At 47.8% G+C, this 26,811-nt stretch overlaps 9 protein-coding genes across 9 annotated transcripts; 5 read left to right on the top strand and 4 right to left on the bottom strand.

Moving 5' to 3' along the window:
* Window positions 1-21: 21 nt before the first annotated feature.
* LY89DRAFT_730914 (uncharacterized protein) lies at window positions 22-339 on the bottom strand (the record flags this gene model as incomplete). Its single annotated transcript, XM_018219525.1, has 2 exons — window positions 22-136; window positions 188-339. The coding sequence occupies 2 exons, from the start codon at window positions 337-339 to the stop codon at window positions 22-24; spliced, it is 267 nt and encodes an 88-aa protein (XP_018074012.1).
* Window positions 340-1,544: 1,205 nt separating this feature from the next.
* Window positions 1,545-2,378, top strand: LY89DRAFT_457542 (uncharacterized protein). Its single transcript, XM_018207653.1, has one exon. It carries the CDS (start codon window positions 1,793-1,795, stop codon window positions 2,336-2,338), a length of 546 nt encoding a protein of 181 aa, XP_018074011.1. The 5' UTR covers window positions 1,545-1,792; the 3' UTR covers window positions 2,339-2,378.
* A 3,148-nt stretch (window positions 2,379-5,526) lies between these two features.
* On the bottom strand, window positions 5,527-6,299 carry LY89DRAFT_457559 (uncharacterized protein). Its single transcript, XM_018207654.1, has one exon. The coding sequence runs from the start codon at window positions 6,183-6,185 to the stop codon at window positions 5,781-5,783; it is 405 nt and encodes a 134-aa protein (XP_018074010.1). The 5' UTR covers window positions 6,186-6,299; the 3' UTR covers window positions 5,527-5,780.
* A 1,355-nt stretch (window positions 6,300-7,654) lies between these two features.
* On the top strand, window positions 7,655-9,071 carry LY89DRAFT_457463 (uncharacterized protein). The gene is made up of 3 exons (XM_018207652.1): window positions 7,655-7,906; window positions 8,002-8,417; window positions 8,521-9,071. The coding sequence occupies exons 1-3, from the start codon at window positions 7,857-7,859 to the stop codon at window positions 8,820-8,822; spliced, it is 768 nt and encodes a 255-aa protein (XP_018074009.1). The 5' UTR covers window positions 7,655-7,856; the 3' UTR covers window positions 8,823-9,071.
* Window positions 9,072-9,306: 235 nt separating this feature from the next.
* On the top strand, window positions 9,307-12,529 carry LY89DRAFT_666522 (Med5-domain-containing protein; the record flags this gene model as incomplete). Its single annotated transcript, XM_018212915.1, has 4 exons — window positions 9,307-10,236; window positions 10,290-10,352; window positions 10,400-10,915; window positions 10,964-12,529. 4 exons carry the CDS (start codon window positions 9,307-9,309, stop codon window positions 12,527-12,529), a joined length of 3,075 nt encoding a protein of 1,024 aa, XP_018074008.1.
* A 671-nt stretch (window positions 12,530-13,200) lies between these two features.
* LY89DRAFT_705623 (general substrate transporter) lies at window positions 13,201-15,417 on the top strand. The gene is made up of 6 exons (XM_018217465.1): window positions 13,201-13,630; window positions 13,684-14,057; window positions 14,114-14,271; window positions 14,322-14,733; window positions 14,795-15,007; window positions 15,065-15,417. The coding sequence occupies exons 1-6, from the start codon at window positions 13,520-13,522 to the stop codon at window positions 15,366-15,368; spliced, it is 1,572 nt and encodes a 523-aa protein (XP_018074007.1). The 5' UTR covers window positions 13,201-13,519; the 3' UTR covers window positions 15,369-15,417.
* A 3,043-nt stretch (window positions 15,418-18,460) lies between these two features.
* LY89DRAFT_580326 (HET-domain-containing protein) lies at window positions 18,461-19,912 on the bottom strand (the record flags this gene model as incomplete). Its single annotated transcript, XM_018209052.1, has 3 exons — window positions 18,461-19,221; window positions 19,402-19,557; window positions 19,606-19,912. Coding segments are annotated over 3 exons (1,224 nt in total), but the record flags the coding sequence as incomplete, so codon positions are not given.
* A 2,530-nt stretch (window positions 19,913-22,442) lies between these two features.
* On the top strand, window positions 22,443-23,495 carry LY89DRAFT_580548 (GPI anchored cell wall protein; the record flags this gene model as incomplete). Its single annotated transcript, XM_018209066.1, has 3 exons — window positions 22,443-22,668; window positions 22,715-22,839; window positions 22,902-23,495. 3 exons carry the CDS (start codon window positions 22,443-22,445, stop codon window positions 23,493-23,495), a joined length of 945 nt encoding a protein of 314 aa, XP_018074005.1.
* A 490-nt stretch (window positions 23,496-23,985) lies between these two features.
* On the bottom strand, window positions 23,986-26,440 carry LY89DRAFT_772116 (uncharacterized protein; the record flags this gene model as incomplete). Its single annotated transcript, XM_018221903.1, has 11 exons — window positions 23,986-24,212; window positions 24,270-24,337; window positions 24,393-24,454; window positions 24,508-24,584; window positions 24,639-24,723; window positions 24,892-25,003; window positions 25,039-25,065; window positions 25,214-25,469; window positions 25,587-25,721; window positions 25,786-26,037; window positions 26,161-26,440. 11 exons carry the CDS (start codon window positions 26,438-26,440, stop codon window positions 23,986-23,988), a joined length of 1,581 nt encoding a protein of 526 aa, XP_018074004.1.
* Window positions 26,441-26,811: the final 371 nt, after the last annotated feature.

Below are 26,811 nucleotides of genomic sequence, written 5' to 3'. Positions count from 1 at the left end.
CATGGACCATCGCCCAACTAGTTACTCCTCCTCATCCGTGTAGGGCAAAAGATACTCGGAGACGGATGACGTCTCATCAAACTCCTCCCTCGCCATCTTTTCCGGATAAATCTTGGTATGATTTGTACCGTCGCGTCTAATGCTGTCAACGAACATTCAACCACTAGATTCTCCAGGCTGTTCTTACCTGGCTATGAGCCAGTCGTACAATTCAATGATTATTACCAACAGCACGAAACTGCCCAGCACGGACCGCATCTGAGAAAGAGAAAGAGTGAAGATATCGTCATCCTTTTGGGCTACAGCTGCGAAGATGACGGACCTCCACCACTCGTTCATGATGATTGATCTCAAAGCTTGTAATTTCCGTTGTGGTCGACGGCTGAAAGTTCTTCGATGTTGTATCTTCCGATCCAAAGTTCGTTGAGATGAGGAGAATGCAGAACAGTCGATGGAATAATTGAATTATAGGTTTGTGTGATTTCGGATGGGCTAATCTTTAGGGCCCAGCTTCTTAATCGTAAGCCATGTTCACAATGTTATCCGCATTTAGTTTATCTAGTAGGCAAATTTTGGTGACATATCTACACATTGAAGCCACATATCCAGACCACCGACTTGGAGAAAGAACGCTTGAGCTCCATAATAGTATACAGTTTGAACTTAGTCTACACATTCAATGCCGGTTCTCTGGAATTTAAACCATGAGCACAAGTTTCCCTTCTCGGTGCACATATCCACTTGTCCACCATCACTTTCCTCTGCAGCTAGGACCACCTCCATTTTCAAATCCAAGATGATACCTTTCTCGAAGCTTTCCTCACAACCCTCAACCTCTGTCGGCGTATTTTGACTAAAAGCCTTGAATCAGTAAAATTTTAAAGAACTACGGAAGGAAGGAGAAATCACCTCATCAGTGACTTCCATGTCTGGTAGGCTACTAAAGTCATCCAAACTACCGTAAATGCCCACAAAAGTAACATTCCACAAGCGGCAACAATGCGCCTCATTTGTTGGCCTTGGAGTATGCTGAATAGTGGATGAGACTCCATGACTTCGAAGTGTTGGAGTGGTACGACTGGCATGAGAGCGTAGTCGGCGCGGATTGTTGGAATGAACATCTTGGATGTTGGTTTCTGTCTTTTCTTCTGTTTCTGAAAGTTTTGAGGAAGTATGATCAAGTGTGTGGTGGGAGGTACATGCAATATAAATATCTTCCAGTGAGGTGGGCGTTGGAATTTGGACTGTGGCGGGAGCTAGTATTTTCGGGTCCACCATTCGAATACTATAGCCCATATTCGAACAAATGCAAATTGGCGAGATCTAAACTTGTCATAACTTATTTTTGACATTGATATGCAGACTAGGAACAGATAGCCCTTTCTTCAAAACGGTACTTCTAGACATGAATGTTCGGCCAAGATCAGTGCTCAAGCATATTATCTTTGCCCGACCCAAGCTGTGAAGAACAAAGATGTTATAGAATTATCTCCATATGGACCTCAAAGGGGACTAAAGACGAGTATGATAGTTCGCTTTCACGCAAAAAGTCCTTAGAGAAGGGGTTTGGCTCAAGTGTGCACACGCGGCCGCGTCTGCGCCAACACGTGTTTGTATAGGGTGAATAGCTTCAACAACCCAGATCGCACAAAACAAAATTTCCATTCGCAAACCCAGACGCATTCTTCATCTCTAGTCACGAACGTTTGTAACAACAAATTCATGAAATTGAGCTTCTACAACAGTCAAATCACCATTCAAGACCCTGGTCACGAATGGCAAAGCCTTCGCTATGCACTCCCTGAATCATCTCCTGAATTGCGTTCGGGCTCGCCTTAGTACAAAAGAAACCTCAATCAAGCCAAAAGACCCCGAAACACCCGCCGAAAACATCCTCCATAATCGCAAGACTTCCAATAACGATTCGATCAAGAGCGACTTCGCCAAAATGGAAGAAGAACGCATTGCTCTTGCCCGAGCGCAAACCACTCTCGACTTCTACGGTCACTTGAAGGCTCTCGACAAGGTACACCTGGATATGAAGCCAGATCCCACTCTGGTGGACGAGTTTGGCCGCATGTTTACCTATGCTCTGTTGCGCGAGGCGAAGGATCCGAAGAAGGTGTTCCAGATTGAGCGCTTTGTGGAGCTTCATCGACGGGCAACGGAATTCTGGTTCAAGTATGGTGAGAAGAGGAGAGAGAACTGTAAGCAACCTTCTAATCTTCTCCCAACCACCCTAAGTCCTCTGGGAGTGGAAGGCTCCCGTGTGTGCCAACACACACTGACATGCCAACAGGGGACTCTATCTTCATCTCGCCTGAAGACGAACGTCTGAATATCAGGTTGCTACGGGAGTATGATCGAAAGTGGAACATCAGAAAGGTAAATGGGAATTCGAAATGTCTGTGAGAATACTATGTGTGGTTGCTGCGTTGGTGGGAATGAATCATGGCGTCTGCTTGCCTTTCTGTAGCTAGCGATCGTGGCGTGCTTGTGATAATGAATAACTTCGTAAGCATGCATTCTGTATCTCCAGATCTTTTACAGTGACAATTAAGCATCCTCTTCGTGGTGCCATCTTTCAGTCGAAGTAGCGCATCTACGGGAATGTTCCAATAGAACTTTGGATAATCGACAATGAAGCCATGTAGTGTTTCTTGGAAAGACTGAAGCATTATAGGAAATCGTCGTCCACCCGGCCTTGAGCTGTTCGTCCATACCGGCCTCCTATTCCTACAAGTCTCTCTCAATGACTATTTGAATTGCTTAGCAGTATGTGGTATGCGTTCAGACTGAATCGAGTGTAATGTCTGCGATCGAAAGTGGCGTTGGAGTACGAACATCGAATGCTCGTTACTGTTGAGGAAGAAGGTTGTTTCGAAGTCAAGGCTCAGGAGGTCGGCAGACCTGCGAAAAAGACAGAAGATAAAGAGTCCCTGCAAAGCAGAAGCATCCTCGAGTTTGGTTGCAGTATCGAACTGCTACAGCTAGAGAGAGTATGCGTCAGTGATTGAAGCAAAAGATGTTTCCAGATCGCGATGAAGAACTTACAAGCGCCTTCTTGCCATCGCACGTCAATCAGCTCTTGTTACTATGACTTGATGACTACATCGTTTGCGTTGAACTTTCTAGCAGGATCCCAGACAACTGTTGCCTTTCTCGCTCTCTGGATTGAGTATCCAAGTTGACCTTGGTTCCGGTCTTCTCTAGGCTGAAGAAGATGCAAGGCTACGTCCAGCCATAGCTTCGCAGGTGCTCCGCAAAGGTTTGCCGGAGGTGAAATATATGCGGAGACGCGGATACGGCCGCCAACACCTTTAAATCTGGTCATCACTTGAACTTCTGAGTGAAATTCCTTTGAAGATAGAACTTTGACGCAACGTTCAAAATCCAAACCGCAATGAATTGCAGGCTACTTCAAGAAAAGGGCCTTAATGTAGCCTCATGTCTCATCGGCGATCTCAAGGCTCCACATCATAAACCCACACCTTCTCTGTAGAAAGTCACAGAAGGAGGAGTCATGCGACATCTACCTCTACCGAGGACGCAAATCCTTCACTGTGCCTGCCATGATTAGCATTAGCTGTTCCTGGAGTGTCCTGCATTCGGGAACGTACTTAGAAAAGAGCACAATCTTCGCTGCAGACCAATAACATCCGCTTCCACGCATGTTGGGAAACACACTGCAAGGTCTCCCCAACAATGAAGGATAGTCCCGTGCAGAGCCGGCCAAAGTACATGACTGACTTCGTCCTAGCTATCCGATGGTGTGTTCTGTCAACCAATACTTGTCCATGGGCAACATCAAGCCCGACGTGATTGATGCAGGAGAATCTACATCAAGCGACGCCAACCTGGCTCCATGCTCTTCTGATGGGAAGTTTCCTTCTTCTCGTCGCATTTCAGGCCTCACCGCACGATTCGGTTGTTCATTGGCTTTCAGACATAGCACATTGTCGCCCATCATCGTTGCATCACCATCACTGCATCCCTATGCATCACTGGGATGAAGTCATTCCGTCCTTGCGCACTCGTTCCCCTGGGATGTCATTCCATCCATCGTCTTCTATCCCCCAAACAAAAATGCCCGCCTCAACACTGCATCCCTCGCCAGCTGAGCAAACCCCCCTTGACCATCCCTGCACGACTAAGCGAGCCGTTGCGACATTTGCGGCAAGCTCCCCTATTTGCTTTTTCGGCGATAAGCGACGTAACACACACAAAACCCATAGCTGGATTCCTTCCGATTCGAAAAGCAATCATCCCATTCCATTCCAATGAACGTCGTCAACGTGAAGATATCGCCACTTCACCTCACCTGAGACGTACTTTAGAGCTGAGCTTCTGCTTTTCAAGACGAACCGTTGGTCCCTGCAAGCTCTTCCTCTCGCGTAGAATTTATTCTCCGTGCCGGCCAGGAGATACTTCATAGGTCAGTGAGATGATGATGTGCAGTAGTGGGTGGCGAGAAGTCGTGATGATGGTTCAGTTCAGCCGGTGGTTGAAGCGCACAGCCACAGCTGAGTCGCGAGGCTGAACAATGGTGGGGTTGCATGCATATCGTATGCGGCTGACGATGGTGTAAAGGCCGAAGAGTATCGGACATGGCCCGCTTTGGGAGGGATAACTTCTTCATTGGGATCGGAAGAGATCGATGTTCAGGGAGACATGGATGGTGATGATGCTTCATCATGAAAAAGGGCAAATGTATGATAATGGTAAGGAGTTTTGGATTGAGAGAGGTTGAAGCATCGATTGGTTGCTAAGTCCAACTCCAAAAGTGTTAATGCCATGCAAGAAGTTTAGTAAACAAGTCGGAGAATTTACAGCGCCATGGTAGAAGTTGTGACTTTCGCTTTCGGGCCGCCCGCCTTAGTGCATTTCTTCACGATAAATGTCAGAATTCTTGAAGGAATTGGTTCGAAGCAATTCAGTTAGAGATTGTGTGCCGGAGGTACTTCTGTAGTTATTGGATGGAGGTGAGAGGATGTTAATGAGGATCTTCAGAGGAGAGTGATTGATAATTCACGGGTGAGTTGAGCAAACACCCTGTCCCCAAAAATTCCCCCGTAATCTGGAAAGGACAAATGATTTCCTTGACCTTCCTGGTTTGACAGCATGGAGCAATATTGATCGACGAATGCCCTGCGAGCGGCGATGTGTCCGGTTCTGGACATCGAAGTACACGCAGATAGCTTGTTGAAGGGATGGAATCCAAGGGTCTGGTTGAGTGCTCCTGTATAAGCCACAGTACTACTTTGGACGTCATGGCGTGTTGGACGTCACGCTGAACCGCGAGAAGCGCGGGGACTACTTCGTACTTTTCTCAGAGAGGAATACATGGTCGATGTGGTTTGGTTATTGTATTTGTGAAAGATATTTTGGTGGCTTGCCTGGCTCCCGCCAGACAAGCATAAAATCTGGCTGTACTTGTAGCATCGTTGCAGTATCACGATCTCGTGATACTACCGACGATCTTTAGCTCTATAGGCGCGGGGCGTGACACTGCAAGCAGAAGCATCTGGGAACTTGGTGCAAAAGAAACTCAGAGCAGGAGAATAGGAATTCAAGATGAGCATAATGGCCGCCTGACCTATTACAGATCGGCGACTTGTGTGATCTTCATCATGCCGAGGAGGGAAAGAAATTATAATACTTGCAAGGGACGAATGACTGACCGAGAATGCGAATGGAAGAATTTGGAAGACGACAACCGCCAAGTCACCATGACGCCAGGCTCATCCACCGAACAAAGACAACCGAACGAAGAAGCGTATCTAGGTATATGTAACCAGCAAGGAGCATTTGCGGGAGGCGCTGAAGCCATAAGGTTTTGCAAGGGCCGATCGGCGGAGGCCGAGTAAATTTTCAAGCCTTTTCCGCGGTCTGTGAAATTTTCGTTGACGACTGTCGAACTGCAAGTGCAGACTTTTCTTCCACAGATACTTTCCGGACTTGTGATTGATCCAGAATAAGATGACAGGTCGATAACAGTATTGAAAGCCGTTCCCGGGATCGACTTCCGGTGGAGCATTCGATGTGGTACAAAAACAGGGATTGGGCTCACTCATTCCCATCTTGCCGACTCTCAGCTGGCGAGGGATGATGCTTTTGCGAACACAACAATGAATTCCAATTCCAATTACGATGACGATATGATTGACTGACTGCCAGCAGTACATGATGAATGGTGTGATCCCTGAAAAGCGAACAAGAGAGAGCTGCACGACATATTGACGGCTCTGGTCAGGGTCTAGGTGCGACCAACACGGATCGCCTATGTCCCCTACCCTCTCTGCTGAGATGACACAATATCCTGGAGAGACAGCTCGTCCCTTGGAGCGGGAAACTTCCAAGGTACAAGAATCGTCTCCAAGTCGATGGGCCCATTGTTGCAGAGGTGACAAGGCTAAGAGCCCTTGAAGACGGGTATGCACATAATGAGGCGTGCGAGGTTGCTATATTTGAACACCAATATGCAATTGTCCCAAGAACACGGACACGGAACAAGATGTCGAAGCAGATACCCTAGTTTGCCAAACAAGGGTTGACCATTGTAGAAACTGTGCATGACGCCCTTGCTAGCCGGGAAGAGTTCTTGATGAGGAAGTTCGGACGACTCGGAATCGAGGCCGGATATTTGAAATGCAGAAAGAAGCACAAGACCACTTTCAGCGATAATGGTATTGATAGTCCAGGATCTGATAGTTGTAGTCGACCAAAGAGGCTGCATGTCGCCACGAGCTGACCCTTTCCTTTCTACTGTTAGGAGGAACAAGTCCACTGAAACATATGACGACTTACTGGTCAGGTTAGGGGGAGTTATGTTCGTCCAATGTAGCGATACCGTTGGCTTCGAATCATGTTATGGGGCTCGAGGAAGGTTTCATCCGACAGGACGAAGCAGTGAAGATTGAGCGCCTGCTGCATTCTGGAAGGAGCATCCCGTGTGAAAAGCCGGTATTTCAGCTGGAACAAGAATAAGGAGAATGACGAGAAACATCTTCTGGCAGTCACACCGGGGGGGGGGGGGGGGGCAGCTGCCATACAGACATTCATTGGGTCAAGCGGTTTGGGTTGAGAATACTGCTGCACTGAGTCCTCGAGCCACTCGGTGGCACTTGTTCACTGGCAAGCTAGGCTATTCTGTACCTACTGTACTAGTACTGGTACTGTAATTGAACCCCTCTCCGCCCTGCAGGGAGCTGGTGAAGCTCAAGGCCTGCCCTGCCCTGCATCAGCCATGGTCGCCTGCCGGCGCCTGCCAGCCGACCCAGCCCAGCAAGGTTGAACAGGGGCTGTAACGCCTGAATTCGTACTGGTTCTGTGGTAGTGCCGGGTGATGACCTTTCTCCCTGGGCTGGGGCCACGGGGGCGTTTTTGGCGAGAATCACTAACGCTGCTGTTGCTGCAATTGCTGCCGTAATTGCTCGCCACTCATCATTCATCACTCACCAAGATTCACACACACTACCCACTACCACTATCTATACCCTCCCCTCCTTCCTCCAATACAGTACCGTACACTACGGTGCACTATTCTGCTCTGGGCCGCTCGAGGCTTCATGCAACCATGCAGTGCTCTCCCTCCAATCCATCTAATCTCACATTTCTCTGCACCTCCCCCTCTCCATCTTCCACTACTCCTCTTCTGATGTCGTATCGCTCGTCGCAGTATAAAGACTGGCCATTGCCTCGCATTCCCGACCATGGCTCACTTCAGGTCATGTTGCGAGGGAGAGCTTTGTCTGTAACGGCGTACCTTCTTCTTCTCTCTTCTTGACTTCCTTCGTGCTTGCTTCATCTCGTCCAAGCGTCCACCATCTTCATCCCGCTTTGGGTGAACGTTGCGGATGCCCCACGCCGTATCGAGGTCCAGTTCTCCCGCTTTTCTCGCTGATAGGTATGTCTCCCAACTCCATATTGTGCCTGTCCTAGTCGTCGCTCGCTGCAGACGGCCTCTCCATCTGTACTAAGCTGACGCTGTGTCGATTCTAGCAGGATGGCGTTCAATCAACACGCCAGCTCCTCGTCTCAAGCATACCAAACTCCACCTTTTGCGCATTATGGCAGCCCCTCTCGAATGGACGCTGCTACAGGACAACCACAATTCGAGATCCTAGAATGGTATCCGCAGTTTCTGAGTTGCCATCGATACTTCCTGGACCATGCACAGCATAGCGGACCGGTGCAAGCTCTTGCAGCATTTGTCAATATTCAGTTGCCTTTTCAGAAACATCCAAATCCGATTATTTCATCTACGGCCTCTTCACCCCGCTCTGGTGGTGGTGCGGACATTCCACAGCTTCGACAACCGAATCCATTCTCTCAGATTCACAGTGCACCACATGCGCAAGGTGTATCCCTGATTCCATACATACGGCGGTTGGTTGCGACGGGACATGATACCCCAGGTACGTACATGCTGCCGGAACCTATATTGCTGCTTGCAGATATATGCTTCTAGATTATCCCACAAGCACATGTACTTGTACTGACTTTGTCTGCCATGGTCAGGTGTGCTACATGGTTTCTTTGGAGACGATTGGGTAATCGGAGTGGGATCATTACATGAGATTGAGAGGAGAAATTACTTGTTCGCGGCCAAAAGCACCAGCTGGCTGAAGGTCAAACAAGCATACGACATGGGTCCAGAAGAGACTATACCATTCTTGAGTCCACTCAAGGACGCGAGCGAGAAAGAGATTCAAATGGCAGAGGCAGAATGGAGCAGATGGCTGGCTATGCAGGATTGGATGCTTGGCCCAAGAACACCCGAGATACGCTCACCTCGGGTGAAGAGAGAGGCGCAAGAGTGAGACTTGAAGGGTGCGCCTCGCGATCGATCATATATGAATACTGCAGGAAGATACAAAGATGAGACATGAACTTATGACCGTCAAATGGAATTATCTGCTGAGATGGAAGTGGGAACACAGAACCGCTGTTGGCTTAGCAGGACTTCCATGCATCTGTGTCTCAAAACCATGTAGTAATAGACCCTTTACTTCTATCAGAACCAATATCAATATTCCAAAAGTATTTCTGGTCGGCTGCATGTTATGGTTCATCACTCGACAGCCTTTCCCACACGGCTGAACAGTGAGGCTACAAGGCATTTTCCAGTAGCGAATCAGGAGCCAGCGGTGAACCTCAGCTTCAACCTTCCCGCAACCAATTCACCCTCCCATACACCAACATCTTTATTCCACCCGACGGAATTGAATTTACAGTGACCTTGCAATAGAAAGACTCCGCGCCTCGATGATTTCTACGTTCAATGCACATTCATAACCCTCCGCAATGACAACCGTCTCCCAATGGCAGACATTCCTAACCCGCAGCCTTGCGACTCGTCTTTCGCCCGACACCTTTGAATCCTACCTACAAATCCTCGAATCGAAGCATCCTCTCTCTCCAAATCGTATATGCGACATATTCTTGAGTCCGCGGATAGAGAACACCTATGCTTTAGATCCTCGAATATCGAAATACATCCAGATCCTCTTGTCATCGAGGCTGGTCCACATTCCAGCTGTACTCAAAGCTCTGCTGAAATATTCAAGCTTCAGCAAACATGACGAGAACAGCAATGGAACAACTGGCTCTGATCCGAACACTCAGCAGAGTAATAGGGGCGGAAAGAAAGATGATGGCCCTGCCAAACATTGGAGCAATTCTTACGGAGCGGAAGAAACACTATTTTATCGCATGGCCAAGAACATATCCTCTGGGGTGGCGCCGCACGACATAGATGAAGCTGTCGAGTTAGTAAAAGCTTCTATACAATGGATGGAGGTTATTATAACTGCGAGTCATTCGGCTCAAGAAATGATGGGCCTGGACCAAACGCACACGCATGAGAAGAATGCCCAGAGCATGGCACTTGGCACACTGGTGATTGCTATTGTGGAAAATACCCAGGTAGTTAATGCTTTGAGCAAAGGCAGAGTGCCTAAAGCTACCCGAAAGGACTTGTCAAAGATGCTGGCAAACTTTGTGCCACTCCTGTTGCAGAACAGTGCCCAGGCTGCAGCACGTTTGGAAGTATTCAGGACCGAAACTTTGGTTGCAATCGAACCTGTGGACAAGAAGGAGATGGCTGCTGATAAGGCGTTTGAAGACATACTGGATGAGAGTATTGGATTGGCACAGACGGTGGACACCATGGTTGTGGAAGAGTTGCCTATCGTGAACTCAAGGGCGGGGCTATACATCTACCTGAACTCCTTGGTCGGTACCAGTCAAAATACCCATATACCCAGAGACATGCTAACACTTCATAGCTGTTTGCACGCCCACTGATTGATGACAATGCTCTTTTGGCGTATTTGCACAACCGATATCAGGTCAGACTACCAGCTTCTTCAACTAAGCCCCATACTGAAGTCTCTAGGGTGATATACAAACGACTGTCATAGATCTGATTCTCGCAGCATTCGATGTTCTGGCCAACGCTACCTTCCGCAACGAGAGACCTCAGTCCACTTTCATTCTACGCTCGTTTCTCATCAACAAAGTCCCTGTCATGCTTACAACTCTATGCACCCAGCTGTTCCCGTCACCCACATCAGAGTATTGCATCACGCGAGCACTGGGCCAGGTTGACACAACGGCGTTTCCTACTCTTTCAAACATGTTCGATGAAACTAGTAGCGCCAATAATATGTTCTCGGATTCGGTCCGCCAAGACTTCTGCTTTGCATGCTGCTTACATGGGCTGATTGCCGAGTCGAGTATTGAAGAGTTGCTAGGAGACATACCTATGCAGAGTCTACCGGCAGGTGGAAGATATGCCAAAGATGACCTGGTCCAGCAATGTCTTTCTGACCCTGAGCGGGCAGAAGTCTTGATTGCTGAACTTGAGAATATGGATGGCAACGTTGGCGCTGTTGGCCAAGCAATTACAGAGGTATGTAAGATAAAGGTCACTGTGGTCTTAGAATGCTAAATACAACAGGTCATTGGACGGCTTTGTAACAATAAAGAAACGATGTCACTCAAGACGTTGTGCAGCCAGTTGGCAAGAAAACCAAGTTCACTCGATGTGATGCTACTTTTCGAGAAACCAATCACTATCCTGCAACCAATATGCGATCTTCTCGACAACTGGAGATATGACGAAGATCAAGGAGAGTACCAGCCTGTTTACGAGGAATTCGGCTCTATCCTACTGCTTGTCCTCTCCTTTACACATAGGTATGGGCTTTCTACTGTCGACCTCGGTATTCGCAGCAGCGATTCGTTTATCGCGAAGCTTCTCAGCCAAGGCCATCTCAGTCGTGCTATGGAAGATATGACCGAGCAAGAGCAAGGCCATCTTGATGGCTGGATCAAAGGCCTTTTCGACAGCGGCGGTCTGGGCGACGAACTCATGTCTTCATGCCCGCCACACGACTTTTACCTCCTGGTTCCAACACTCTTCTACCATATTGTTTTAGCATGTTCAACGAAACATCTGTCAGATGAGGGTTTGAAGGGCGGTCTGGAGTATCTGGTAGATACCTTCTTGCTTCCCTCCCTGATACCTGGTATTACGTGGTTATCTTCGCACCTTTGGGAGTCTCGAGGTGATGCAAACGCAGTTTTGCAGATCCTCTCCGCTCTGATTACCAACCCAGCATCCATATCCGTCAATACAGAAGCATCACAGATGCTCGGAGCTATTCTCAATATTGTTGCGAAGAATCTCGAGCATAGTCTTCGGTGGGTTCAACGATCGGAACCATCGAGGCAAGATGTCGAGCCTCTCTCGAAAGCTCTTCGAGGTCATCTAGGCTGGGAACGTCGAGGTGCAACTGATCACACCGAGCTCGAAGCGTGGACTGCAACACCTGGAGGTGGCCTTACTGTCGCTATCAAGCATACAATAGCAAACCTTGTTCAATGGGCTCTTGCACCATCAGCCAACACCCATCCTGCTGCCTACACACAACGTCAGATATTAGCTGCGCTGAAGATTCACGGTGCCAAGCGACTGTTACATACAATCCTAGATGAAGTCAAGACACAATCAGCGGCAGGCAATGCCAGTCTTGTTTATGATGTTGTCTGCGCAATTATTTGCTCTCCGGATGCTGCCAGTTGGGATGCTGGGATGCAAGTAGATGTCCTTGGTACCAACACAATCCAGCCTCTGGATCGACGCCTCACCCTGCGTGAAGCACTGAAGTACGAAGCTGAAAGTGCCCCCAAACTTCACAAATCAGATCCCTTTGCGGCGGATACAATCGTTCGACTCTACAGGAAGGTAGAAGCACAACTCGTTATGCCACAACAAGCGATGCTGGAACACGATGCTCTTGGTGGACTGGACAGTGACCTTAATCAGGCTTTAGATTCAGCGGCTCTCGATGGTGCAATGGCGAGTGCAGGTATGGGCATGGATGGCTTGAATGACGACCAAGGACTGGGAATGAATGATCCTCATGGAGATTTGATGCACGGACTGATGGGTGGAGGCGACGCCAGTGATTTATTGGATGGTTTCGGAAATGGAGATTTAGGTGATGGTATGGGGTTCTGATCTAGGGCGACGGGGTGGGTAATTTGATGTTATTTGAGGTGGTCATACCCGTTTGACATAGTTGCAATTGCATGGATTTGGCTCTGGCGATTTTGGGTAAGGGAATATATGGGGTATTCTGCCTATGGGCATGTCCTAAATACCATGGTTCACTGATGATCGGAGACTGTTTTGAACTTTCTGACTCCACATTTATTTTACTGGCGTTGTACAGTCTCCTTGCTCGGCGTTTGACGGTTAATTTTTTATACGGAGTTCACATTGGCTCTTCGTTTCACTACGTCCTCCTCAGCGCTCCAGCGGGCCCAGGCGAGCGCCTATGGTGCTCAACTGAAACATTACACATCCTTTCTAATAAACATGACGCGAAGGTTATCTCCTATCTATCTGATGGAAGTGGTCGTGTCGTGGAGAAAACCGTCTGCAGATTCAAGTCCTACCTTAGCACTAATGCACATGTATCTCTTATCTTCAATTGTGCTCTCGGCATCAAAGCTTGAATCTCGTTCTCTGCTCTATTTTTCCTTGTCACGCACAAACAGTTTCGTCCATCCGTCTGGAGTCCCCTCCCCGAACCCCTTCGGCCTGACTCCGGCTCGTCTAAACTAGCGAGCCCCTCCTTTTTCGCTGCAAATTTTCACGCTTCTATTAAGTATCAACAACCATTACCAAGCATGCCATCCGGAGTTCTGCCAAGTGGTGTGCTCTGCGCTACCATGATCTCCACGATGCTGCCAGATTTTGCGTGGTGGGGTTTTCAGGCATTCTCCTAGCTTCTCCAGCTTAATGTAGGCACGTGTGTATCAAGAATGGGGAGACTGGAATGCCCCTGTTTTGAGTCATTACCACGGCGGGAGTGAGTGAGTGAGTGGCGGTCTGGAGATTTTTAGCTTCTAGTGCAACTACTTGATCCAAGGGGTCGGTCTATCTCAAGAGTCTTTTTTTCTTCTTGCTTCAGATCAAAAAGTTTTCGGCTGAGTGTTTGTGGATATGCCTATCTTTCGTGGACACCGTCTGTCAGTGGCTCAAATTGCCTTGATCGCTGCGCCTAGTTTTATCTTATTTGGCTACAATCAAGCTGGTGTCGGTGGGCTTTTATCAGTAAGTTACCACTCTTATCGTGATGTTGGAGTCGAAAATTGACCAGATGACAGCTTCCAGATTGGACGAAAACATTCCCAGAAATCGACACGACAAATACCAAAGGTGCAGTGAAAGCCCACAATGCCACCATTCAAGGTGTAGTAGTTGCTACCTTCGTCCTCGGTGCCCTCGTCGGCGCGCTTTCTTGCATGAAGATTGGTAATTTTCTGGGGAGGAGGAAATCCATCTTCCTGGGGGCGGTATTGAGCTTGATCGGGGAGGTTTTATGTACCTCTTCTTTCGGACTTGCGCAGTTTATTGTGGGGAGGACGATCATTGGGTTCGGGATTGGGATTTTGAGTGCGACTGTGCCGGTTTGGCAGGCGGAGTGCAGCTCTTCGGCTAACAGGGGGAAGCACGTTGTCCTTGATGGGTTGTTTATGACGTGAGTTTATATCTCGACTTATCTTTCGGGTTTTTGAAAATGGCTTATGTTTCTAGGTTGGGATACACTCTGGAATCATGGATCGACCTTGGTGCTTCGGAGATCAAGTCCGGCAAGAATATTTCGGCGTCATGGAGAATGCCGTTAGGGATTCCAATTGCTTTCTCGCTCATTCTGATGGCTACTATATTTACAATGCCCGAATCTCCACGCTGTAAGCTTGCTCATCCATGAACAGTGATTCATATCTAATCACGTGGACAGGGCTCATAATGGTCGGCCGCGTCGAAGAAGGCCGTAAAGTCCTCTCAGACCTCAAAGACCTCCCTCAAACCGACCCCCTCGTCTCCGCCGAGGTCGATGGAATCCAATACTCGCTCGAAGAGAGCACGGGCCGCAAAGCCAGCTTGGCGGACATGTTCACCATGGGACCCGACAAACTGTTCTATCGCTTCTGTCTCTGCATCTTGCTCCAGTTCTTCCAGCAGATGTCGGGCAGTAATTTGATCTCGGTGTATGCTCCGGTTATCTTTCAGCAGAATTTGAAGCTGGATGGGCAGACGTCGAGGATTTTGAGTGGGGGAACGTTGACGTGGAAGTTTTTGTCGTCGTTTGTGGCGTTTTTTACTATTGATCGGTTTGGAAGGAGGGCGTTGTTTATTTTTAGTGGGTTTGGGTAAGTCTCCTCTTCTTTTCATTTCCAGACTAGGAAAGCCCGAAAGCTGATGGGAGAATAGGATGGGAAGTTGTATGTTGGCGCTTGCGATCGCGACTTCGTACCCATCTTCGAACAAATCGGCATCAATCGCGAGCGTTTTCTTCATCTTCTTGTACAATTTCTTCGTCCCAATTGGTTTTCTTGGAGCGAACTTCCTCTATTGTGCGGAGGTTGCTCCAGTCAAGTTGCGCGTGAGCATGGCTGCCATTTCCACAGCCAATCACTGGCTCTGGTAACCTTCCCTCTATCTTTCCTCTGATTATCCAACGATAACTAACACCCATCCCAGGAACTTCGTAGTCATAATGGCAACTCCAGTAGCCATCGCCAGCATCGGGAACTACTACTTTGTCCTGTTCTGCGCCATCGCTTTCTGCATCCCGCTCTCGGTGTACTTTTTCTATCCTGAGACGATGGGGCAGAGTTTGGAGCAGATTGATGTTGTGTTTAGGGATAATAAGACGCCTTGGGCGGTGGTTAGGGCGTCGAAGATACTGGCTGCTGGGGATGTGGAGAAGATTGTAGGGAAGAGGGATGAGAAGTTGGTGGAGGATGTTGTTGTTGGGGAAGAGAAGGAGGGGGAGGTTGTTTGATAAATGAAGTTTGAATGAGGTGGAGTTGTGGTTGATATGAGGAGGCAGGATTATGTTGCTTTGATTATACTTCAATATACATTTGATTCAGCGCCAAGAAGTGGTCATGTGAAGTACACTGCATATCGCATATATCGTCCTTGCTTGACACCAAGCTTCCCCATATTGAAAGTTCAACGACATTGAGAACAAGATGCTCAATTCCCGTTTAATCCTCACGTGAAGAAAAGCAACGAGTAAGGCATAGGTAGTTTTCGCAAGATTGAACAGCTTCTTTATAGCTCGAGGTACTCAGTTGTTCTATCCAGCAGTGAGTTCAAGCCATCTCTTAGACTGAGGTTGTAGCAGATTATGTCACCTCAATGAATCACCGTACATGCTGTACCTTAAGTACTCAATCATCTACTATCAATAGCTTCAAGTACTATGTAACTGGTTCGTCATAAGAAGGACACAAGATTCAGTCAGCCAGGTAACAGAACCTAATGATTCGAGACGAGAAGCAAGACTCCTATCTCTATACACAATGAGTAAGCTCGATGAATTCGAACATTCACCTTCACATTGTTCGTGATTCGGATCTTTGACAAAGCTCAAGTATAAAGGCTTCCGAAATCGAAGAAAGTTTTTGTGTTTTTCTCCTATCAAAAACACAGCTTCCACTTCAAGGACCGAAACATCAGATCTCAACAAAGACAAACAGTCATCAATCAATATATCAACTCTAGCAAGCATGCCTCTCATCGTGTTGGAATGCTGCCAGTGTGGCCATGCCAGCAGCGTCGACCCAACGAAGCGCGTGTGGGATGCCATTTGCAGGAACACTAGCTGCGATGCCGTGCCTAACCCACACCAAAGGTGCCCACAATGCAAGTTTACGATAACGAATATAGGAAAGTGACGTTGCGGTGGGGGAGGAAAGGTATTTCGAGGGAAGGGAATGGGGGGAAGTAGAATCTTTAGAGGGACGAGATATATTTATCATCGGATGAGATATGTGGTAGTTGGCATGGCTTTCTTGATAATGGTATAAAGATCATAGTTATCGGAATCATGATGTTGATCAACACTCAAACATGCATCCAAATATAATCCAATTAACAGATATCTGTGACAATTTGCTTAAGATGAGAATGAACTACCCGTCCATGACAAGATTTGACTTCTTCCCTCGATGTTCATTCTCCTTCTCAAAACCGACCAACGGCAAAATGTCAGAATATCAGATACAAAACGTAATCTCCGTAAACATAGCAGGTATCCTCCCAATTTCATATATGACTACAACTTCAACGAAAGAACTTAACTTACCTTCTATATTGTAAATGTGGATTTGCAATCCAACTTTAGGCGTCACGTAGGACCCTTATTATATCACTCTTGCTCAGCATCTTCTTCTCACAATCTAAATGCTTAGAAGTATAGGGGCAGAGGCTCTATTCCCTTCTGCTCCTCCTTCCACCGAGAGCCAAAGCTTCGATGCATGAAGAGGACAAAAGACTCAGTCGACGAGGTCACAGGAGGTAACAAAAGTCGATGACTCTCAACTCCGTATATTCTGAGCAAGATCAATCAGTTTGAATAACTACCTCTATCTTATAAGTGATTCAAATATTTTGAGCCAAGCTCAATTCTTGGAATATAAAACTCCTTCCGAAGTTAGGGTCGCATTCGTTCTCTCTTTCCAAGAGCCACTTCTACTTCTACTTTAAGCGCCAACCGAGATATCTCAACAAAGACAGTGGGTCATCATTCAATACCAGACATCAAACATAACATCGCGGTCCTATAGAACTCCATGTACGGCTACCAATACAGCCCCAACAGGGGAATTTACCTACTGTGTTGTAGGTGCAACAATCCAACACCGATTGCGGGCGGAATCTTGGCATTGGAAGCTTGTTGTAGCTACTGTGAACATGGACCTGTGGTGTCAAAAGATGGGATATGTTTACAGTGTCACTTTTATCCGGCCCCGTAGGGAGACAGATTTGTAGAGCAATGGAGCGATGGAAAGCTGGGGGTTACGAGCAGGAGCGAAGGAGTAAGGTTACTTTCTTCAGCTCAGAACTAGGTGGAGGTATGGCCGGAGGTGGTGGAGAACTTCTTGAAGCATATGGACGTTTGGAAAAACTTGCACAACAATGGTTACCATTTATTGAAGACTCTTTCGTACACGTCATATCTCACAATAGTGAGGTTGCGCCAATCTAACGTATACTGTATGTAAGAAGACCTTTTCGTAGGTTCTAGATTCTAGATCTGAGGAAGAAGTGACACGTGATAGTACTGTAGCCTGACTCCATGACACCGGACAATCGGAGTGGACTTTTGCACAGTACGAGACTAACATTCAACCCTATCTGTGTATAGTTAAGGCAGTATGTCAGAGCATCATCCTTGAGGTACCATGTTATACAAGTGGAATATGTGAATAAACATTGGGTGGGGGAGGTCCGAAGGCATGCAGGCTATAAGAACTTGGGTCTTTTCTATGGTGAACTTTCGTAAACACTCTCTAGACAACGGCAATCGAAACATTCTACATACAAACTTCAAGACCAAAAGAATACGAAATCTCAAAACTGATTCTACCAAACACGATGAACTATGCCCAAAAGCCTTACGATCCGAACAAAGTCATATACTTGGAGTGTTGTCGATGCAAACAGCTGACAATAGTCAGAGGCAACATAGTACAGAATGCTCGCTGTGGGACCGCACGCTGTCCACATGTTCCTTGCGCTTGCTGTTCCTGCAATTTCATCCAAAGAGACCAGTATTGAAAGGGACTAGTGAACAAGAGCAAGAGCAAAAAGTGTCACTTGACAAATTTGAGATGCTGAGAACGATTTCATTTGATTTGTGCTTGAGGCTGGGCGGGAGATTGTAACTGGATTTTTTTGGAGTACTGCGGGTGACACTCAGCGATGCTCATCAAGAATACAGGAGTAACCAACCAAAGCTTTCTCTAAGTGGATGGCCTCTTATAACGTGACTTTGCTGACTGTACAATCTCCCTGCTTCGATCAAGTGAGAAGACTTTTCGTGAAGTTTGAGGGTGAAATCGTGATCCACCATGACCCTCTTCATCAAATGATTGGGATTAAAACATCATCCGCGTCATCAAACCACTCTGAATAGACATTACTCACAACGCCAACTCGACGAAACACTGGAACTGGCTCCTCGATCATTATTACCGCCAACGCCCACCCCATGACTGATCCTATGAAACTAGTTATCGTGAATAAACTCAGCAAGTAAATTGGAGTATCGTCGAGTTGGTCATCGAAATCAAAGTGAAATATCATCGTCGTTGTTAGAGTCGAAGGTTCGTAATACCTTAATCTTCCTCTGATTTTGATTGTCCCAGCGTTCAGTCTTCCTTTGGGATCAGAGCCCGCAGGAACCAGGTGGATGTTTTTGATCTTTGCCGTCGTGGGGAGGAGCTTGTTGATTTGCGGTCGGTTGAACGTGACCAAGTCATAAGTGACAGCGTCGCCAATCGCAGCCCAGGACCATGAAGGTGCTTGATATTGAAGCGGCCGAGTAAGCATGGTTTGAGAGGAGTCAGGTCTACTATCTCGTCGCCATAGTAGACTTCGGAGCAAATCTCCCTTCCACATACCGGCAACATACTCGTCACCGTGTACGGCTTGCATCTCACTGGCCAAGCCGGATAGGGCAGGGAAGCGGTCCGTGATCCTGGTGAAGGTTCTTGTGCTGTAATCCTGTATCACTTTGTGCCAGGTATTGTATCGTGCATTAATGACGAGATTGTGTATGATCGAAGAGTCCTCATTGTGTATTGACGAGGGTTCCAACATGTTGTCAAGACATCGCAGTTGAACTGCTTGGCTGACTTGTGGTCCTACATATGTGAGAGGATCTATAGGTGTACCGTTTTGCTTCTTGGGTGCATCAACGCCGCGTATCCTGACAGAATTGTCAACGGGTTGTCTGGTGATATAAGGTTCTTTGATATCGGGATGCTCTGGGCGTGTATCTTCTTGCTGTCGATGGGATCTACATTCCCACCACATCTGGTCTGCAGAGAAATGCAAGATTCGTGGAGAGAGCTCACGTTCCTGAAACGTCCATCCTCGCTTGTTAAGAGGATTGTTTCTGTAAAACTTTGCCCACGTTTGAAGTGGCGGCCTGATGCTGACTTGCACCCGGTGGCCTTCTTCGTGGTCCAAGTTAATATTGCAAGGCGGACTTTCTTTGTAGTCACGAATGTATTTTATACCTCCTTGAAAGTCAGTTGCGCTTGAAGCTGCGATAGTGCACCATGCGTGGCTGTAGATGTGACCCATTTGAGCGGACTCGACTTCCCAGTCCTCGGTAGAGTCTTGAAGTATACACAAGGAGTCTATCCAAATGTAAGGAATGCCAAGTTCCTTTACAATGATCAACGCATGTCGCAGGGACATTGGAAGCTCAGCAACATTGATTCTGTTCAGGTGTAATGAAAGGGTATCGGTTTTTGTCACCCCAGCTTCTGGCATACTCGGACCCCAGCAATGTGTAAGTACAGCGTATGTGAAGCGTCCTGCATGACTTCTCGTATCGATCAACCGCTCTCGGAGCACATCAATGAGACGTGTAGGTAAAAATGATCCCTGGTCATGAGGCTTGCATAGGTGATGGGTGGCGTGGCAATCATTAATTCATTTTCGCGCGCGACGAAAACGTTGCTCATTATTGTCCCGCAAAAACCCGACAGCAGTGATGACTATTGTCTTTCAATAAAAATCACACATGTAGATTTGCATCGTTACCATTGACTGAGCTATACAACTCGAACTTCCATTTCCCGAGCCGAGCCTCGTCGCTCGCTGCTTCCGGAACTCGGCCCAAGTTCGTTATCTGAATAGGAAAAGAAAAGACAACCTTATGGTTGATCCATCCCTTCAAGATCGCAGAAGAGCCATTGAAGATGATTGAAGCCTGACCAAGATTCAATTTTTCGCTATCAATCTCCGCTCTCATCATCAGGCACAGCCTGCAGTTCTTTACTGTCGAAAGGTGGTACCATCGTTCTAGATCTGTTGCTGGGGGGTGGATTCGTTTCAAATAGAGCAAGGCGACTATGTCTTGACACTTCTGGCAGGCCGACACTTCCAGAAAAATTGCATTTTATCTTCTTATCGCCAGTATATTCAATGAACACAAAGATTCGTTTTCAGGCAGCCAGGTCAGCCTTTTCGCTAGGAGAACGAATCAATATCCAATGCGTTGAGCACGTTACTCAAGCCGGATGTGAAAAAGGTGTTTGATTTGACAGAAAAGTACAGCTGTGCATAAGTCGGACAAGGCTGTGAACATGCTCTTTGATTGTCACGTGTTATGGTCGCGGCGAAAGAAGGCCTTGAGATTTTGACTCCGCATGTAGAATTGCTCAGATGTCTGGATGAGAGGCAAAGTCTCAGGTGAAGATAGCAAGACTTGACGAAAGCAACCAGCTGGGATGGGGAAACGACACGTGATCAGACGCTCGAAACATTCCATGGCAAGTAAAATAGCAAGACCATGGAGAATGGCAACTAAACTTATCGAAAGGGACAAGATGAACAGCATAACATTGAAACGGCTGAATCAGTTCTCGGGACTTGATCGTAGATCCAGATTATCAGGTGATGAAGAGATCAAGGAACTTTATCTGGGCTTCTACAGAGGTGCTCGGTAAATATGACCGCATTTATCGTCAAGGAAAGAGACAGATCAATCATAAAGGATGTTTTCGAGAGAAAGATGGAAGAGAAGATTGAAGGGAAGGACGTCAAGTGTCTTTGTAAGCATGTCAAGAAACGCGCTAGTAACCTTAATCGCGCGACTTCCCTTGAAATGACAACTCGCTCAAACATCACCACAACGCGTTGCCGCTTCCCTCTCCTTCCTCTCCGTCGACCACCTCTACCAAGAAAGTTCAGCAAGGATCTGTTGAGACCAGCACGGATCATGAGCTCTTCCCAACAGTTCGTAGTCCTCTTGATGCTTCCATTTGTGCCAGGACCTTGAATTGTAACTTCGGCCTTGACCGCCTTTTGAGAAGTCACCTTGACCAGTTGTTTCAATCATGGAGATCAGAGGACCTCCGTCGTCGCATGTAATAATGTGAAAGGTTCCGGCGATTGAGGCATCGTGGGTAGAGATTTAATGAAGCATGCTTCTGAACAAACTCATGGCAGCCGTGTTGGTTGCACCACCCTGCGAATTTCAGAATGAAATCGAATAAGTTGGTGCACTTTACTTGCCTCAGTCTCTCCCGCTCTATTCTCAGCCTTCGTCGCCTCATGTTATGTTCCTCATGCTCTGCGGCTAGTCGCTGCATCTCCATCCAATTCTCAGATCATGCACCACTTTCCCAGCTCACAATGTTCCGTTTGTCGGATACTTACTGAAGGTTGAGTTCAGATCGATTGTTTGCCCTTGAAGATCTTCGAATTGGTGTTGTACCGCGGCAACCGACATGGTCAACGCTCATGAGATGTGGTATCACATGACCTCGTCTTCAACGGCAACCTGCAAGCCACCCATGCCATGCATCTGGTGACATCGCGAAATTCACTCATTCGATACAGTACCGGAAACAACAATGAGCGCATTGTTCGCATAGCTACCCAAGATCTGGTAGATCAGCCCAGCCAATGCGCAAACCCTGCAGACCGGTGGAATGCGGGGTAGCGAAAGTTAGAGAGAGTGAATACGAGGTGAGATTATTGAGCTTAACTGCAACCGTCCGAGTCTGCACCACCTCAATACTTCTCAATCCTTCTTCTGGACGCGGTGAGGTGAGGGATGATGTCTCATGATCTGTATAGTACCCATGAGACAACACATGTTTGCTGATCGTGGGAAACAATGACGATGCTTGCTTTTGTAGTTTTTTCCCGGATAGTCGGACCTCGTGTTGGGTTTTGCTGGTGGCGTATAATCATGATATCTTTTTTTGCTTTGCCATAAGTATGGCCATCTACCCCGGCACAAGGGATTCTTCCTTTCCTCAATCAAAAGTCAATCGTTGAAAAACAAAACAAACACTGTCGTTCTAAAAAGATCACTCAAAAAATGAAGACGATCTTCTCGTCTCTTTTCCTTGCTGCGGGAGCAAATGCAATCATCACTCGTTGGGCTCCTTGCTGCTTCCATCTCTCTGCATCAGGTGCCGTGACCGGAACTGTCGGTCAACTTGATGATGGACAGAACCGTGTCAATGGACCTCTTTCTCCTGCCGAATACTGCATCGCTGATGGTGCTATCACTGATGCCAATGGTCGTGGATGTATCCTGACTCGTAAGTCATCAAGACCTGTTCCGCGTACATGACCTAACAAGAGCAGCTCCAACCTCTCAATGGCAATGCGACACTGGAGCCACTCCTACATCAGGCTTCAGCGTCGCCTGTGATGGAACGGTTGCCTACAATGGCGGCACAACCTTCTACGAATGCCAAACAGGAGATAATGTACGTCCTCTCCAGTCTTCAGCTTGCTCTCACTCTACTCAACATGACTAACATCTCACTAGGGCGAAGCAAACATCTACCTCACCCCCGGCGGAACGAACTGCGGTGAAATCACCCTGAAAGCAGATGGCTGCGGCTCCTGTCCCCCTCCACCACCACCTCCACCAACAACCTGCCCCACAAACCTAAACGGCAACTACGAATTCCCCCACCTCATCATCCCAATCGACTCCTCGAACCCCAACTCCGCGGCAGGCACCAGCTACTTCGGCGAAGTCTCCTCAACCATCTCCTCAATCTTCAATTTCGACATCCCCGCCTCGGACTCCGGGAAAACCTGCTCCCTCATCTTCCTCTTCCCCCTTCAATCCCAACTGACAACTTCCTCTTTCACCTTCAGTGGCAATGGCGCCATTGACTTCTCTCTCCTAAGCGGAGTTGCGACGGTATCTACGAGCTATGCGAATGCGCCGTCAGTGGAGACGGACTATGGTTCTATCACGGTGGCGCCGGGGAACTCGTATAATGTGGCGACGTTTGCTTGTCCGGCAGGGGAGGCGGTTAGCTTTGAGTTGAAGGCCGTGGGGGATACTTGTTTGAATTATTTCCAGGATTATAATCCGAGCCCGATTGGGGTTTATATTACCACTTGTTGAGGGGGACGTTGATGAGGGAGGGAGTTGGTGATGAGGGGAGGAATGCAAATGTTGGGTTTAATGGGTGTTCAGATCGGAGGAACGTGCTGGCGTGGAAAGGTAGGGTGATGGAAGGGGGTTGAGAATGATGCTTGAAAAGTATGTAGTAATGTTTTAGTCTAATGTTTAATTGCGTCTATGATGAGTTGAGTCTGTTACGTTGTCTCACGGGCATGAATGTAAATGCTTATGGTGGAATATGTTCTCATTGTATTGCAACACTAAGCTTGATGAAGAACAAGTCCAGCAAGCCAAACCAATGTCCTCCAAGATCCCTGCCTTCCATCTTTTCACTCTTTCAACCCATCCCCAATCTCCCACCTTCCAACTGTTAGCCCTTTCCATCCCAAAATGAAAAGTAAACAAAAGCTCGGAGGAAAACAAATAAATTCTCTTCTTGGTTTCGCCACTAGGTTTACTCGTCCCGAACACCATACGCAGAGGTGAAGAGTTATCGCCCGGGGCCTCCGCTGGGAGGGGTGGACGTTTCCCGAAGGACTACGCCATCCACCTTAGCGCGCTGACGGAAGGAAATGGAGGGAGGGGATCTATGTGAAATAACTTCTCTTGTTCCTCCGCTTCGTGCCCTTCGTGCTTCGCCCTGTTGTTCGGTGTCGTGGTCGTACTTCTTCGGGATTTCAATCTTGGCTCTGCGGATGAGCTTTCGATGTTCTGCTTCTTCTGGATGTTAGTCTTGAGCTGTATGAAGAAGAGGGTGCTGGAGTTTAGACTTACCTTCTTGTTTCAATCTTGGCTCTGCGTACGAGGTGTCGGCGTGGTGCTTCTTCAGGATTCGATCATGCCTTTCGAGATGTTAGGATTGAGTTGTGTGAGGAAGATGTTGGTGTTTCCACTTACTTCTTCGGACCTTGGCTCTGCGTACGAGCTGTCGATGTCATTCTTCTTCGGGATTTCAGTGCCTTCTGGGAGGTTAGCTTGAGTTGATGAGGAGGATATTGGGGTTTAGACTTACTTCTTCATTCTGACCTTGCCTCTGCGTACGAGGTGTCGATGTGTCGATGCTATGCTTCTTCGGGATTTCGACCTTGCCTTTCCGGATGTCAAATTGATTGCATGAAGAGGATGTTTGGGGTTTAGACTTACTTCTTCGGACTTTCAACACTGGCTCTGTGTAAGAGCTGTTGATGTTAAGCTTCTTTGGGATGGGAGGTGGAGGAGGAGGTGGGACCTAAAACCTGTGCACGTAAGCTCACAAAGGGGAGTTACCCCATTACCTTTACCATAATCCGACAGCTAATCCAACAAGGTCGAAAGGGAAAACAGTGCCGTGCTCCTCCGGCTAGGTCCATGGTAAATGTGATGCGATGTCCGCTTTTTTGGTGATTGTTTTTGATACCCGGCTACCGCTCCAGACGAAAGCCCTACAAGAACCACCAAGTAGGACTCCCAAAGTCGTGATAGTCGAGCCGTTTCTTGAAATGTTTTTGACGATGGTTGATAAGACGCATCTATTGTTATGTAAGAATGAAAGGGAAATACATACCTGATCCAGATCCAGGGAAGGAGAAGGCTAAGGTTAGTAGAATCCTGGGCAAAACGGAACGGGAGAGCAAACGAATATCGAACAAAGAACCGAGTCGGATCAAGAATTGTACCGGGTAGTGTTGACAGGGACCGGAAGACGCAAGAATTGACTCAGAACGACTCGGAGCTCTTACTTCGAGGACTTGGTTGGAGAACGGAAGAACCCAGTGGCCTTGACAAGCTGGGTTGTTCCGGTGGACGTCACACCGATGAACTTCTCTCCATGTACATGAGGAAGATGACGGCTGCTACGGCTAACTCTGTGAGAAAGGGTTTCCCCCTCCTCAAGCTCAAAGAAGCGGAGCTCACAGACATCAACGTCCTCACGATCAGGATAAGTGACGAAAGACACGGACTTGGCGACATTGTGACGTCGACCAGGTGCCTTGACTATAGGTTGGGGGAATTAGTACAAGTGTACTGGTGTTGGGTTGGGAGGGAATGGGGGTTTGTTGACAATGACAAGTAATGTTGGAAGCGATTGAAGAGAAAGAAGATAGTACTTACAGCAAGAGCGAAGGCGGAGCTCGGTGCATGACAGATTGCCGAAGCAGGCGGCAAGATCATCGACTTCGGGGCTTGGCTTTGGGAGAGTACGTTCAGAACGCAGACGACGCTCCTTGTCCCAAAGCTTTCCGAACGCTGTCGACAATTAGTACACAGACGTCTGATGAAGGGGGAAAGATAGCACTGTGTCTCAACTTACAATCGATGACACTGTCCATGCCAGGGGTAGACTTCTCACAAGGCTTGTCGAAGGTTGAGAGGCTACCGAATGAGGACACGAGCTCATTAACAATGGGTGCTGACTTTTCGAGAGGGCGATCGTTGGTCGAGAAGGCAGCGAATGAAGAAGCAAGATCGTCGACTTCTGGGCTTGGCTTACGAAGAGGCTTGTCAGAGTATGGGATCCACTCTTTGTTCGAAAGCTTTGCGAAGGAGTCGGTGAGATCGTTGACTGTTGACAAGTCAGAGTGTGTTTGATGAAAGGATTGAAGAGCACAAGAGGTGATGTCACTCGAAGGAGTGTTGCGAGAGCTTGGGTGCGGAAAACTTTGGGAAGGGAAAGGTGTTTACATACCATTGGGGACTTGATCATCCAGACTCAACTTGCTGAAGGCATCAGAGGCATTTGACACGAAGAAAGGGACCTCGGCGGTCATGCAAGGTCCTGCAACCTTGGACACAACACGCTTTGGCTGCCTTCTTCTGATGGCTTTTACGGGAGCAAGTGGAGTCATGTATGAAACCATGGCGGGAGGGGAGGAGGAAGTGGCGGAAGAGGAGGAAGAAGAACGACTGAAGAATGCGATGAGGGTGGCGAGGATGGTGAGAAGAGCGTAGTTGAAGAATGAAGACATTGTATGAGTGAAGAAGGTGGTAAGTCTTCCGCACGCGGGATAGTCAGAGAGCTTGAAAGGTGGAAGGAAGGTGTTGAGGAGTTGGTAAGGCTCAATCAACAAAGTGAGTATTGAACAGGATGTTATCAGTACACGGGTGTATGAATATGGTAAACAGTTCGCCTAATCGGGACTAGGCAGGTGCTGGCATAAAAGTGCAGTTGATATTGGCGCACACCGCCCTGAATAGCTGTGTCCTAGAGTCACACCTATCGAATTGGCTATTGGAACCATTTGATGCAAATAATGCAAAGTCATGCCTCACGATGCGTCTATTATTTGCAAGTGATGGGGGCTTTGCCTTTGAGGAGGGCAAGTGCCTCGATGCTCTG

Source organism: Mollisia scopiformis, assembly GCF_001500285.1.
Source record: "Mollisia scopiformis unplaced genomic scaffold LY89scaffold_7, whole genome shotgun sequence".
Lineage (NCBI taxonomy): Eukaryota > Fungi > Ascomycota > Leotiomycetes > Helotiales > Mollisiaceae > Mollisia > Mollisia scopiformis.
The sequence above is the reverse complement of the archived record's forward strand: the minus strand, read 5'-3'. Positions and strand labels throughout refer to the sequence as shown.

What these genes read in the sequence shown, in the direction of transcription:
- LY89DRAFT_457542 (XM_018207653.1), top strand. Translation starts at nt 1,793, where the DNA reads ATGCACTCCCTGAATCATCTCCTGAATTGCGTTCGGGCTCGCCTTAGT.
- LY89DRAFT_457559 (XM_018207654.1), bottom strand. Translation starts at nt 6,185, where the DNA reads ATGTACTGCTGGCAGTCAGTCAATCATATCGTCATCGTAATTGGAATT.
- LY89DRAFT_457463 (XM_018207652.1), top strand. Translation starts at nt 7,857, where the DNA reads ATGCCCCACGCCGTATCGAGGTCCAGTTCTCCCGCTTTTCTCGCTGAT. An exon ending in CCCGCTTTTCTCGCTGATAG is followed by an intron (nt 7,907 to 8,001) that starts GTATGTCTCCCA and finishes TGTCGATTCTAG; the next exon opens with CAGGATGGCGTTCAATCAAC. An exon ending in GACGGGACATGATACCCCAG is followed by an intron (nt 8,418 to 8,520) that starts GTACGTACATGC and finishes TGCCATGGTCAG; the next exon opens with GTGTGCTACATGGTTTCTTT.
- LY89DRAFT_705623 (XM_018217465.1), top strand. Translation starts at nt 13,520, where the DNA reads ATGCCTATCTTTCGTGGACACCGTCTGTCAGTGGCTCAAATTGCCTTG. An exon ending in CTTGATGGGTTGTTTATGAC is followed by an intron (nt 14,058 to 14,113) that starts GTGAGTTTATAT and finishes TTATGTTTCTAG; the next exon opens with GTTGGGATACACTCTGGAAT. An exon ending in TTTATTTTTAGTGGGTTTGG is followed by an intron (nt 14,734 to 14,794) that starts GTAAGTCTCCTC and finishes ATGGGAGAATAG; the next exon opens with GATGGGAAGTTGTATGTTGG.